This window comes from Gekko japonicus, unplaced genomic scaffold, assembly GCF_001447785.1.
Source record: "Gekko japonicus isolate JY-2015 unplaced genomic scaffold, Gekko_japonicus_V1.1 scaffold7644, whole genome shotgun sequence".
Taxonomy (NCBI): Eukaryota; Metazoa; Chordata; class Lepidosauria; order Squamata; family Gekkonidae; genus Gekko; species Gekko japonicus.
Genome location: NW_015176674.1, coordinates 1 through 14,215, shown reverse-complemented (window position 1 = coordinate 14,215; position 14,215 = coordinate 1). Strand labels below are relative to the sequence as shown.

General features: G+C 42.1%; 1 protein-coding gene across 1 annotated transcript; it reads right to left on the bottom strand.

Annotated features, from left to right (window-relative positions):
- Window positions 1-5,008: 5,008 nt before the first annotated feature.
- LOC107124161 (olfactory receptor 5F1-like) lies at window positions 5,009-5,977 on the bottom strand. Its single transcript, XM_015427549.1, has one exon. The coding sequence runs from the start codon at window positions 5,975-5,977 to the stop codon at window positions 5,009-5,011; it is 969 nt and encodes a 322-aa protein (XP_015283035.1).
- Window positions 5,978-14,215: the final 8,238 nt, after the last annotated feature.

Here is a 14,215-nt window from a genome sequence, read left to right as displayed (position 1 = left end):
TTGTGGTCATTATTGGAAAAAGATGGTACTTCTACAGCGTTTGGTGCAGTGGTTAAGTGCGTGGACTCTAATCTGGGAGAACCGGGTTTGATTCCCCACTCCTCCACTTGCACCTGGCTGGATGACCTTGGGCAAGCCTTAGCTCTGATAAGAGCTGTCCTTGAAAAAGAGCAGTTTCTGTCAAGAGGTCTCCCAGCCCCACCTCCCTCACAGGGTGTCTGTTGTGAGGAGGGGAAGGGAAAGGAGTTTGTTAGCCGCTCTGAGACACCTTTGGGTAGTGAAGGGCAGGGTATAAATCCAATATCTTCTTCTTCTTCTTTATGATCCCAGATATAGTGGCCAGCTCTGGGATGGGAAATACCTGGAAATTTTGGGGGTGGAGCCTGGAAACAGTGCAGTTTGGAGAGGGGAGGGACCTCAGTGTGGTATAATTCCATAGAGTCCACTCTCCAAATTAGCCATTTTCTCCAGGGGAATCGATCTTTTGATCTTTGTAGTCTGGAGATCAGTTGTAAAAGCAGGAATCAAGTTGAGGCAGAGGGCACAAAATATTCCAGTCCCATTCAAATGCACAAACTACAAATTATTCACCCACTCACACACACAGTGTTGACAGTGCTGCCCCCAATCCCTGACTCACAGGCACACATACACACACAGAAAGTCTATCTGTTCTTGCCTCCCCCGCCCTTCAACCAGTATCTGCTGGCAGAAACTTTGATCTTTGTAAAATTACTTTTTGCACCTTGTTGTCTCCTTCCTTCCTTCTCCACCCCCCCATCTCCTTGAGCTTGCTCGCTTGCAAGACAAAAAACGAGGGATCTGTTTTCTTTGTGCTAACCTTTCCTGGTGGGAGTTTTGCTGCAGAAGTGCGAGGGGCTGATCTTGGTGAGAACTAGGGCTCTGTGACCATTCATTCCTCAATCGGAGATCCAAGTAATGGATTGAAAGGGTGGGGCAGGAGGAAGGGGGTTGGGAATAGAAAGGAAAGAGGGCATTCCTACCATATCTAGGAATGGAAGAAGAGGAAGAAACCCTTTGAATGAGACCAGGGGAAAAGATACAGCAATGGATGGGAGGAGGAATACAGTGTAAACAAAAATTGGTTATGTAAAGTGGCATGCCAGCATGTAATAAAATCTCTGATTTTCTCTCTCAAACAGAAAAATAGAAATCACAAAGCATTTTGAAGATCATGTTCATTGTGATGTTGAAATGTAAGTCTCTTTAATGTTTCGATTTCACCATTGTGAAGTTAACCAAATGTGGCCTTAGATTGCAAGAGACACACTGATTTGCTCACTGATTGGAGTTGATTTCCTTCCAACAAAGGCATGCTCAAGATGAGGTTCATGATCAACAAGCTGCTCAGCCAAGCTGATGGCTACAACTAATTCCCAATTCTGTGTCCATTTGCTCACAACTAAGGCCCCTATTGTGTAGTGGGTTGCCGCATGGATGGACGACAGACAACGACGTAGTGCATAGCAAGCTTTATTAGGTACACGACAAGACAGAGAACAAACGGCAGGCAGGCCAACTATATACACGACCAGGGGCACACCCCTGGGTCCCATTGGCGGGTTTGAATCTCCCGCCACAGTCCCATTGCCGCCACGGTCCCATTGGTTCCCCCAGTGGAGGGACTAGGATCCTAGTCCCCATTGTTATTCCTGCTTCAAACTCGGGGTGTTCGCTGGCCCCCCAGTGGTTGGGTCCGGCGCTCTCTCGTGGACCGTCGGGGGGTCGGTACTGGAATTGCTGGGGCCCCTCCCGCTGTGTCAGAGGGTCTTACCGGCGGAGGCTCTTCGGTTCCTGCAGCGCCTGTGGAACAGGAGCCAAGTTCTGCTGCTCCCCCGCAGTCGGGGCCTGCGCAGGGGATGCTGGCGCATTCCCTTCGAATTCGGGCTGGGGTTCCGGTCCCTCCGTGCTTACATGTTCCGGGAGCATGCACCTCCGGAATTGATCGATGTGCCTCTGCAGTAGTTGCCCACACTCAGTCGACACTTCGTACATTCGGAAGCCAGCTGGAACACCATTCCGGGGCGTTCCGCCCCCAAAATAGCCCTGAGTCCACCACATGTGAAAGAAGGAACCAACATTTTTTTTGACATTTCCAACAACCATTCGACATGTTAGGGTAAAATTTGGATAGCTTATCTGGTGTAATATACCATCTATAAAACATTTTATAAATATTTTCTTTAAAAGATTTTGCTTTAGTAATTTTTATGTTTATTTTCCATATCTTGGACCATTGGTCTAAATCAATATTATACCCCAAATTTTGTGCCCATTTAACCATAGAACATTTTACTACTTCGTCTTGTGTTTTAATTTTTAACATTATGGCATACAATTTCTTAATAACCTTGTCATCTTTATACATCATTATTTTATCTATTTCCATTGGCTTTTCACAAAAAATCATTTGTTTATCTTTAACGTATCTAGATTCTAATTTTGCTCTTTCCCACCAACTCAATTGTATATCTTGTTTTTTTTATGTTTCTCTATTGTCTTTAGATGATTTTTGTTATCCAGCAAAGCTTCGTATCTGTGTAATAATTTTTTTGGAATAAATTTGGATTTGTAAAAGCTTCAAGTGGTGAGACCCATTTTCATGTCTTAGTATAAAAAAGTTAATTTCTTCCCAAACTTTCAGTAGTGATCTTCTAAGAAAATGTTGTTTGAAATATTTGTGTGTTTTATCTGTCATACCATGCAAATGCATGCGAACCAAGTAATAAATCATGTCCTTCTAGTTTTAATAGTCTTGTATTTTCCTGAAGGAGCAATCAAGTCTCCATTATGAATTACTTTATTTTTAAGATCATGGGATACTTTTTGTATTTTTTGCCATAGAGACCAAAATGTCCTGGCAGTTCCTGATTCTGCCACTTTCCCACCATATATATCTCATGAGATTCCTCCATCAATGAGGAAGGGATATTCAGGGGCGGGGATTTGGCCCAATAATACAGCATCAATTATGTCAAATCAATTATTTATCTCCTTGGCAAATAACAATGAATTCCTGAACCAACTAAGGCAAATCTTTTGAGGCTGGTCATGTAATTATAATAGAGATTTGGTAGAGAATGAGCTTGATATTTTGCTTTATGGACTATTTTATTGCTACACACTATGGACTGTGCACACACATACACATAGGCTCAGAAAAAGCTGTACACTTTAAGTCACCTGTTGTAATGCCACACATAGAAGGGGCCTGCACATGCCTTACATGTAAATAAGGTTTCAGCTACACAGTTGCCCAGCCTGGTGAAGCACACACCTCCATTATTGTGAGCAATGAGAAAACAACAACTCTGCGAAGAGACAGCCCCCATTGCAAAGCTGTTTGTAGTCACGTAATACCCATCACTGCTTTTTTCTTGCATTGGCATTTCCTGCCAAATGGACATTTGGTTATCAAAGAGACTGGCCAGCTCCATCAGCACTACAATGGAGCATCATGACCCGAGGTTTTAACACCTGTCCAGATGCCATACTCCTTGCCTCTACTGCCCACACGCTCTGGCTGGTTCTGGTTGTGTGTGAATATCCTTTGTTTACCCTTGGTGGGAACAGGACCTTGGTATAAAGTGGCAAGAACCCATTTATAAATTGCCAATTGCTGTAAATAAAGCAATTCGGCTAACAGATTGCTTATGAGATCTATTGTGGTGTAGTGGTTAAGAACGGTGAACACTGATCAGGAGAACTGGGTTTGATTCCCCACTTCTCCACATGAAGCCAGCTGGATGATGTTTATGGGTCAGTCACAGTTCTCTTAGAACCCTCTCAGCCTCACCTACTTCACAGGGTGTCTGTTGTGAGGAGAGGAAGGGAAGATGACTGTAAACTGCTTTGGGACTTCTTCAGGTAGAGAAAAGCAGGGTATAAAAACCAACTCTTCTTCTTCTTATGAAGAATGGATTATGAAAGGACTTCACTTTGTGGCAGATCATAATGGGAATCATGCAAAAGGTTGCTTAACCAATCAAGCCTTGAATAACACTGTGACCCTCTAATAATGAATCATCCACACGATTTAAACAATTCATTAACAGAAAACTTATATATGGGCAAGAAAGTTACCACCATTGCATAATTAGTAGTCATGTGAACACTAATCCATTTTATCCCTAAAAGGGCATTTCTTTTTTTTCTTTTTTAATGTAGATCTATCCTCTCTGATTACAAATTGAAGATATTCACCTCAGGCAATTAGCAATGAACAGTATTCACATCTCGCAAAATCACTTCAGATCAGTATTCACCCTTATCTCAGTGTGAGTAGAGAGGAATACCAGGGTTTTAACAGTAAACAAACTCTGTCCTAGCCAGTCTATTTTACCACTTTTCCCTGGGATAAAATCCACAAATTGTGGGATCCAGCCATCCATTACTCAGGATGAATGGATCCATTAAGTATAGGACAGAAACGAATTACTTGTCTTAGATGTGAAGCAGAGAGATCATGACTCTCAATTCCTCTCTTGTCATGGAGATAATGATGCAACCCAAGTTGATCTTGGGTTGGATCCAGTCAACCTTTGCACTCTATCTCACCCAACTCTCCTACTTACTACAGATCCTGCCTAACTTGGCACTTGTCCATGCAGGTCCAATGATCCCCAGCATAGCCTTTTTGGGGTGGTCAAAGGGAACCGTTATTGCTTTCTCACTAGTAAAATAAATACTTGGATGCAGTGTTCCCTCTAAGCTGAGTTTGTGTGAAGTAGCTCACAGTTGTTTAGCCTCCAGCTCACACATTTTTGTCTTAGCTAAGGAAGAATGGCCCCAGAGCAAACTAATTTATGCAGTAGCCAAATCGTTCACTCACAACTTTAATGCCAGTAGCTCACAAAGTAGAATTTTTGCTCGCAAAGACTCCAAAGCTTAGAGACAGCATTGGTTGGATGAAAGCCATGCTTCATTTTCACTACTATTCTTCAATATTGATCTATTTTGGAATATTAAAGCTGCTTAAAACAACCATTCATTTGTGCCCTGAAAAGCAATTCCTTCTGTTACATCCTACCCATTCTTTCCGAAGGGCATTTTGCACATCCCTATTCCTCAAGCTGTATATGATTGGATTAAGCGTAGGTGCAATGATCCCATAGAAAACAGACAAAACCTGGTCCTTTATCTGAGAATTACTGCTGGGGAGAAGGTATGTAATGATTGCGGTGCTATAAAATATGTTGACCACAACGAGGTGAGAAGCACAGGTGGAGAAGGCTTTCAGACGCCCATCCTTTGTACGGATCCTGAGGATGGATGTGACTATGTAGACATAAGACACTACTGTACATAGAAAGGAACCAACTATCACACTTCCACCTCCCATAAGGACTGCAATCTGATTGACTTGAGTGCTGGAGCAAGATAGCTGCCAAAGAGGTGGGATGTCACAGAAAAAGTGATGGATGACATTGTCCCGACAGAAGAACAAGAGGGACATGAGGGTAGCGTGCACACCTGAATTAGCCATGCCAAGAAACCAAGCAGTGGCTGCTAAAGAGACACAAACTTTGCGTCTCATGAGCACACTGTAATGCAGTGGATGACAAATGGCAGCATATCGGTCATATGCCATGACACCCAGCAGGAGGCATTCAGTACTACCAAACGAGATGAAGAAGTACGTCTGTAAGAAGCAAGCAGACAGAGAGATAGTTTTGTCTTGAGACAGGTAATTCATCAGCATCTTGGGGACAGTGGAACTTGTATACCCAATGTCTACCACAGAGAGATTGCCCAGGAAGAAATACATGGGACTATGAAGTTTGCTGTCCAAGCTGATGGTGAGAAGGATGAGAACATTCCCAGACAGGGCCACCAAGTAGATGATCAGAAAGATACCAAAGAGAATGAGCTGGGTTTCAGGGTTGCTGGAGAGTCCCAGGAGTACAAATTCAGTGACAGCTGTGTTGTTCTGCAATATTTGGTGTGGGAGCTCCATCTGTGAAGGAATATCAACATTTTGTCATTTTTGATTTGGTTGGAAACCATTCCTTGAACATATGTTATGGAGTGACAATACCCTGTTAAATGGATTTCTCCCTGTTGGTTTCAATATGTCATAGGGAGTTCTAAGTGTCAACATTGCTGGACAATAAAATGAAGAGAATTTCTAATATCTTTGCTACAACTGTACTGTCATCTCCTGAATTTTTTCTCTCTCTCCTGAACTATGCTGCAGTGTTCCTCAGGTGGTAGCAGGTGATCATTCTTAACATTACCACTGCAGCATGGTTCATTCCTTAGACACTGAAAGCGAATAGCTGGGGAAGGTTAGGAAGTGGAATGTATCAGTTGGACTTATTGCTTTGCCAAAGTCCAAGGGTATAACACTATCGATGTATAGGAGAATGTTGTTGAGATGAAATATCTTTTGCTTACTGAGTTTTGGGGTGTCTATTGATATAAATAGTTTAAAATCTCCAATACTAATCTATGTCTTCTATTGATGGACCAGTTCATCATGAACCACAATTAATTTTTACTGGATAATCTTGTGTGTGCATGTTTGTTTTCTTTGTTGTTAACATTGGTGCTAATCAATTAAAAAATATGGAAGAAAGTAATTCCAGTGCCATCCTCTCTAAACAGCATTGGAGGACACGTTTCATCAAAGAAGAAGAATGGATGGGAAGGCTTTAATTCTCATAATTAGAACATCCTCCACTATTCACCGTTATTTCTTCTTGTTTTAAACCAGAGTATTTTCAGCAACTGTTTTTGCTGAGTTACTAACAGTGCAATCAATGCCTTCTCAGAAGCAAGCTGCTCTATGTTCAGTAGTATTCCCAGATAAGTATGCATCATAATTATTTCAGTGCCTAGCACTGATATTCTAACAAAGGGCCGGGATCAGAAATGTTCATTTTACACTACACACCCCATCTTCTACCTCCCATCTGTTCATTCTGCTCAAATCCTTGCTAAGCATGAGATGCAATCTTATCTACACGACTGGATGACTTCTAGATCTGTACACCATCTTCAAGCCCAAATTCAATCATCTCCATCAAGACCTGAACTCACTCATTATGGCATGAAGGAATAAACTTGTGGCTCTGAAGCCCGGCTTCTCAAGATAAATTGAGCAGCACAAAAATGCTAACTGGTTTTCTGACACCAGTGAGAGAATGGACTAGATGTCAGTGGCATGAGATAATTGTTCCAGTTACAGATCAAAAAATCATAGCATGAAGATATAACTTGTCAGAAGCAAGCTGCTCTATGTTCAGTAGTGTTCCCAGATAAGTATGCATCATAATTATTTCAGTGCCTAGCACTGATATTCTAAGGAAGGGCTGGGATCAAAAAATGTCCATTTTACACTACACCTGTCTTCACTCCATCTTCTACTTCCCATCTGGTCATTCTGATCAAATCCTTGCTAAGCATCTAGATGACTGGATTACTTCTAGATCAGCTTTAAGTCCAAGTTCAAACATTTCCCTCAAGACCTGTCCTCATCCATTATGGCCTGAAGGAGTAATCTTGTGGCTCCGAAGCCCAGCTTCCCAAGATAAATAGAGCAGCACAAAACTGCTAACTGGTTGTCTGAGACCAGTGAGATGCTGGACTAGATGTCAGTGACATGAGGAGATTGTTTAAACTGAACAGCTCTTTGGTTAGAAATATTAACTTTCATGTGTGTTGTGGCCCATCCTTCATTCAGCATTGTTCATGGCATTAACACATCATTGAACAAATTGCCCTTCTTGCATATGCTAATCCTGAACTTAAAAGAGTCCATTGTGACATGTTTAATGGTTTAGCTGGAGGGGAGTCTGTACACATTATTAAGCCTTCCTCCAAGAAGCTCAGGGCAGGATCCCTGGGTCTTCCCCTCTGTTTTATCCTCACCACAGCACTGGAGATTGGTTAGGCTGAGAGAGAACTGGCCAAAAGTCAATGAGTGAGTTCACGGCTGAGTGGGACTTGAACCTGGTCCTCCCAAGTCATGCTCCACCCTGGCTCTAGTAAGCATTTATGTTCATCTGTCTGATGTTTAGAATATATTTGATGTTTTGGACACCACCAGTTGAGTTCCCCCACTCTCAGTTTGCTTTGAGAAGCCATCCTCAAGAATCTATTAGCTATAATAATATTGATATATTTGTGAACTGTTCTCACCAAAATGAGTAGGTGTATTAGCATATATGCCCTTTTTCTTCTCATCCCTTCACTGGTAAAGCTCATATCATTCCTTATAACACAGAAAATCTTCCAAGGCTGGGTTTTTTTTCAAGTGAAAAACTGGTATATGAATGTCAGGGTAATCTGGGGATCCAACAGATTACATTAAATTCACATTTTTAAAAAAAAAATAAATAAATGAAAAGTTAAGATAAATTAGTCTTTGCCATGCAGTTTAGCTGTTTTGTTGAAAGTCATATATTTTGCAGTTCCATTCGAAAAGAACTTCCATGAAGTTTATATTTTAACCTCACACACCAAACTCAGCATCTGTTCAGCCTGTGTCTTATCAAACATGCTTTTGCAACTTATACTTCAAAAGGCATGCTCAAAATTCTAGTGGAGTGTTCCCAGGAGACCATGTGCTACATCACTTCTTCATTAGATTGTGGGATTTCAGGTTATAATATTTTCTAACAGGAGCTTAATAGACAAACCATGTGAATTCTAGAAGAACACTGAATGTTAGATCTAACACTGTAAAGGGGGTGGATTGTTGTAGGGAAAACAAGGGAAGGTTGGAATTTTGCCTCAAGCTCTATTAGTTTTGGTATCCAAACTCCAGTCAATGGACTAAGTTTCAAGTTGTTAAATGTACTCCTCTGTTTTATGACTACCACATATTTTATTTATTACATTTATCTCTCAACAACCCTATTAGTTGGCTCCACTAACAAAATGTGATGGGAAGAATTAGTAGTGGGTATGATCCAGTCACATGTATGAGGAATGATCCAGAGACACTTACATTCCAGTTGTTTCATTATGATATATTTAATCTGAATGGCTTTCTGACAACTTTAGGAAATTTTCTTTTTGATATGATTGGTGCTCCTGGTTGACACTGGAATGAGGAAATGACTGAGCAGCTGACACAATACTCCCAGATGTTAGAGCCAAGGAAGGAAGCCCTGTGTTTTACGGTACTGTGGGTGACTAAAAGACAAGGGGAATGGGTAGAGTTCATCTTAAAGCATAGTCCATAAGCACTGATAGTGGCAAAGAAAAAAATACTGTTCTGCCACCTTTGCATCTGCTGCAAAGTGTAGGCCCAACAGAGCTGTTCCTGGCAGTCAGAGACCGGTTGCAATTTGGCCTGCAGGAGGAGGTGGATTGCTTGGTGGCCTGCTGTAACCACTTCACTCACCAATTTGAAAAATCAAACCTCTCCCATCTTTAGTGACTGATACTGTACGTTAGCCATAAAATTGTCAGATGTTGCCAGAGTTTTCAGTTGTCTGGTTGTCTGGGATATTTTTAAGTGTATTCAGTCTGAGTTCAGGGTCTTTGAAAGTCTGAGGTCTACCACCTTCCTGTATGACCCTTGCCAGTCCTGGCTACTTAAAACTACTGGGGAAGGGCAGGCTGATTGAGTCTGAGAAGTAATTAATGGCTCCTTGAGAGAAGGGATACTTGTCCCAGCCTTGAAACAAGCTGTGGTGCATCCACTAATGAAGAAGCCTACCGTGGACCCAGGAGATTTCAGTAACTATCGAACCATTTATCTGGGGGCAGGAGGCCAACCCCTTAACCTACCTGGAACCATGAAGGCTCCTCTGTGAGTGGCGCAGGGCCTGCCACAGGATGGAGTACTGACACAAGTGCCCAGGACAAGCCCCACAAGGTGAGGAAGGACCAGGTGGGCAGGAGCCCCATCCCTGAATTTAGCCAGACCCAGGAGGCTCCTGGGTGGGTGGTGTAAGCTCTGCTGCAGGCTGTAGCAACTATTGCAAGCCCCCAAGAGGAGAAGCCTCACCCAAGAGCGGGTAAGGAAGGGCCAGGGAGACCACAAAACAGAGAGTCATGGATGGGAGGCTCCCTGGGTTGGCCACATACCCACCATGCAGCCCAGAAAAAAGGCGAGGCTCTTCATATTCCTAATAAGAGGGAAAGAAATGGATTCTTGTATTTCAGGATTAGGTAAAGAACAATTAACAAGGGTATCTTAAAAGCACTCTTCAATTTTGGAGCTCGGGAGGGCAGGGTTTGAGGAGGGGAGGGATCTCAGCAGGTAGGTCTTTTCAATCAATGAATGAAGCAGCCTTTTTGTCCAGGGGAACTGATCTATTTATTCTGGAGATCAGTTGTAATTCCAGGAGAATTACTTCTTTACACAGAGAGTGATTAAAACATGCTGCCAGAGGATGCAGTGATGGGCACAGGCAGGGGTCATTTCCCGCAGGAGCACACAGGAGCGGAGCTCCGGCAGTAAAGGGCAGTAAAGAGCCCAGGGGGCGGGCACATGCAACAAGCCCCACCCCCTGCTCCCAGCAGCCCTCAGTCAGAGCAAGAAGCAGCCAGGTAAGCTGCAGAGCCCCCCCAGCCCCCCAGTCCAAAACAGTCCAGTGGCACCTTTAAGACCAAGTTTTATTCAGGTACAAGCTCTCCCTCCTCTGCAAGGACAGATCTGTACATCCCCCCCCCCAATAGCTAGCACTCCAAAACAGTCCAGTGGAGCCTGAGCGGTGGGGCCTTCTGACACACTTATGCTAATGAGCTCCTGCACCTCTTTTCCTACAAAATGACACCTGGGCACAGGAATATATAGCTTTAAAGGGGGTTAGATAGATTCATGGATAATAGGTCTATCAGCGGCTGCCAACCATGATGACTGAGGGAAAGCTCCACTTTCAGAGACCCTAAACCAGGTGGCGACATCTATGCCCTGTGGTTGCCCACTGTGTGGGACAGGATGGTGGATGGACCTCTAGTCTGATCCAGCAGGGCTCTTTATATCTTCTTATGAGATCTCCAGGACATACCTGAAGTTTGGCAACCCTAGTTTTGTCACAGGGAGACTATTTTCCACCTTTCCTGTCTTAGCTGTGTGCCATTTCATGGCTTCTCATGAGTAAATGTTTGCTTCCATTGAAAATACGAGAGGGAACTAATCTATGCCACAATGGTCCAATTGCTGTCATTTTTGGCAATGCAGCTCCCACCAAAATCCTCAACCTGATGGCCAATACTGAGACTCCAAGTTTTCTTTACTGATGAGTTATGCTTTCCACAAACAGATATCTGAGCTTCCAGTGAAAGCAAGGTTAGCTGATGGTTTGTGGCAAAAACCTGGGACAGGGTATCCAATTCCCTTCATTTTGGGCACTGCAACTCCCATGATAATCACAGTTACTGCAGGGTCACAGGAGATTATATCCATTGACAGCTGTGCCATTCTCTGGTGTTTCATGGTGAATTTTGTAAATTTAGATTTGGTAATAAGCCACCTCTTAAATGCACAGAGTGCTATTTTAAAAAAAGATTTTTCTCAATTGATTCAGCTGTGTAGTACTGGTAATTTCAGACTCAGTAATTTCAGTGGTACCCTTCCTGGTCAGCTTTTTAGGTGTTTGATTAGCAATCATTAATGATAGATGGGAAGAAAGGATTAGATTGTTGCAATGAGGGCATCCTCCACTATCCCAACTTCCTTCTCTTTTTGGAGGGTATACAGTGTATTCTATCAGTATTTCTTGAACTGTAACTGGATTATACATTATTTCAGTGCCCAGCATCACACCTCTTTCTATCTCTTCTAGTTCTCAGCAACCCAAGCTGATGCTTAATAGGTATCTGATGTAATATAGTCCAGAGGACTGCATGACATAAAGCCCTATGAACCTGTCCTAGGAGTATTCACATGGATCTGAAGCCCATCTTCTGACAGAGATGGAATTACATGAAGTTGTTGTCTGAGAACAGTGAGACAAAGGGAGTCTCAGTGCCATGAGCACATAGTTTTAGTAATAGAGTATCACAGGTGGGAACCTGCAAAGACTTGCAAGAGGGCATCTCATTTCCCTCTCCCCCACTATTTCCTCTTTCCAGATCCTAAAAGTTTCGTAGCCTCTCCCTCTTTACTGCTTCCTTCTCTCTTTCTAGTGTTTTCAACCTGGAGATCTCTTGGAATCAAAATGGAGCTCCCAATTACAGAGATCAGTTCCAAATTGGGAAATTCCTAGAGACTTGGTGACGGAGCCTCGGGAGGGTTGAGTTTGGGGAGGAACGCCAACTCAGCAGGGTATAATGCGATAGACTCCCCCCTCCATTGTAGCCATTTTCTCAAGGGGAACTGGCCTCTGTCATATGGAGAGCAGTTGTCATTCAAGGAGATCTCCACCCTCTATGTGGAGGCTGGCAGCCCTTGTTCCCCTGGAGAAAATGGCTGCTTTGGAAGGTGAAATCTGTGGCATTATACCTTTCTGAGGTCTCTCCCCCTCCTCAAGCCCCACCATCCTCAGGCTCTACCCACCAGGAATTTTCTACCTTGGAGTTGGCCACCCTATCCCTTCCCACCCAGCAGCCAACCTACCTTCATCTACCTTGCTGTCTTTTCACACACACACCCGCCTGCCCAGGAAAACTATGGCCCAATTTTGTGGTTTCAGGCACTAGGTCAGTCCCACTTGCATGGAAGGCAATCCTCAAGAAACGTATTGAGGGGGGTTTCCTCACTTCCCTCTGTGTTCCCCTCTTCACACAATTGCCTCTTTCCCATCCTCAGAAAAGGGGGAAAGGAGTGCCTGTAGTTTTTAAAACATGGATTCTTAAATGGCTTTTGCTAGGCAACCACAGCATCGGCCAGGGTTCAAGTTCTAACCACGTTAAGGTTGAAAAGAAAAGAAAAAATTGAGTAAATTTAAATACACATTGGGAGGTCATTGAAATCCTAGTAACAGGAAATAAATCAGGCAAGAATGATATTAGCCTCCCCTTGTTTAAGAATAAAGATGAACTCCTATCCCAACCAGGAAGCCTTACAAGTGTGGAGGCTAGGATTGTGTCGTTACATGGAACAAAAGATTTAAAAATTGCAAATGTAACAACCATCTAATGTGAACATACAAGTACAGATTGCCAATCAGACAGGGGAAAAAAATAAATACTGGGTACAAGCTGGTTGCAAGATACATCAATGCAATTTTGGCAGATAAACTATAAGTCTCAATAATTAAACCATTTAAACCACCAGATATATTTTGAATTAATAATAAAAGCATGAAGCCTCAATAACAATTCATGAAGCCAATGTTACTTAAGAAATCTAATTTCCTTTCCTTTAATCTGATTAAAGCTCTTTTGTTCAAATGTTCTGAGCTGTCATATACCCTTTGAATTTGTATGCCCCCAAATTTAGCAACAGTGACAGCAATATTAGGAGATAACAGATAAAAAAGTGAAATTATCAAAGTGAGATAAAAAGGAATAAATAGTTCATTAAAAATGGATTCCAAACAGTCTCATTCAAAGGGCATTCGATTATATACAGCAACTTACCAATCTTTCCTAAACAGCAGTCACACAAATGCTCCGAAAAAAGGGTCCTGATTAATCTGATGGTGGCAAGAGTATTAGTTGTAGCAAACTGGAAAGCAGAAAGATGCCCAGATCTGAAGGAATGGAAGGATAAATTATATGAATATGCAACAATGGAAAAATTATCATCATATATACATGATAAACCAGTTTCAGGATTTCAAGAAAAATGGAAAGTGTTTTTGATTATATAGCTGGAAATCAGCAATATATTCAACATACAAATTAAGAAAAGGAGAGTCAGGCAATCTATGTTGGTAATGATAAATTATTAGATATGAGGATATGAAGATGATTGGGTAAGATAGAATAAAGACATTTAAATAGTGGTTAAAATATTAATATATTCAAATTATAGATTATGTCTTTATGTGTATATATTTAAGATACGAGCTGGATATTGCAGAAGATTGTGATAGATGATTATAAAGACTATGTATCTATGTCTTATATAAGATTTAGAGACTGTCGTAGACTGTAGTTTATGTTTTGTTTTGTAATATAAACTGAAAATAATAAAAATTGATAACAACAAAAAAAAGAATATAAGATAAGCAGCACTTTGATCTGTACTAAGAAGCCACTGTAACTAGATCCTGCAAGCATTTTTTATCTGATTGATGCTTCCAAATAGTCTTCAATGGAGCACCATGTCTGTTGTATTGCACTGGTA

Bases quoted from the DNA above. Each gene is read 5' to 3' on its own strand.
- LOC107124161 (XM_015427549.1), bottom strand. From the start codon at position 5,977: ATGGAGCTCCCACACCAAATATTGCAGAACAACACAGCTGTCACTGAA.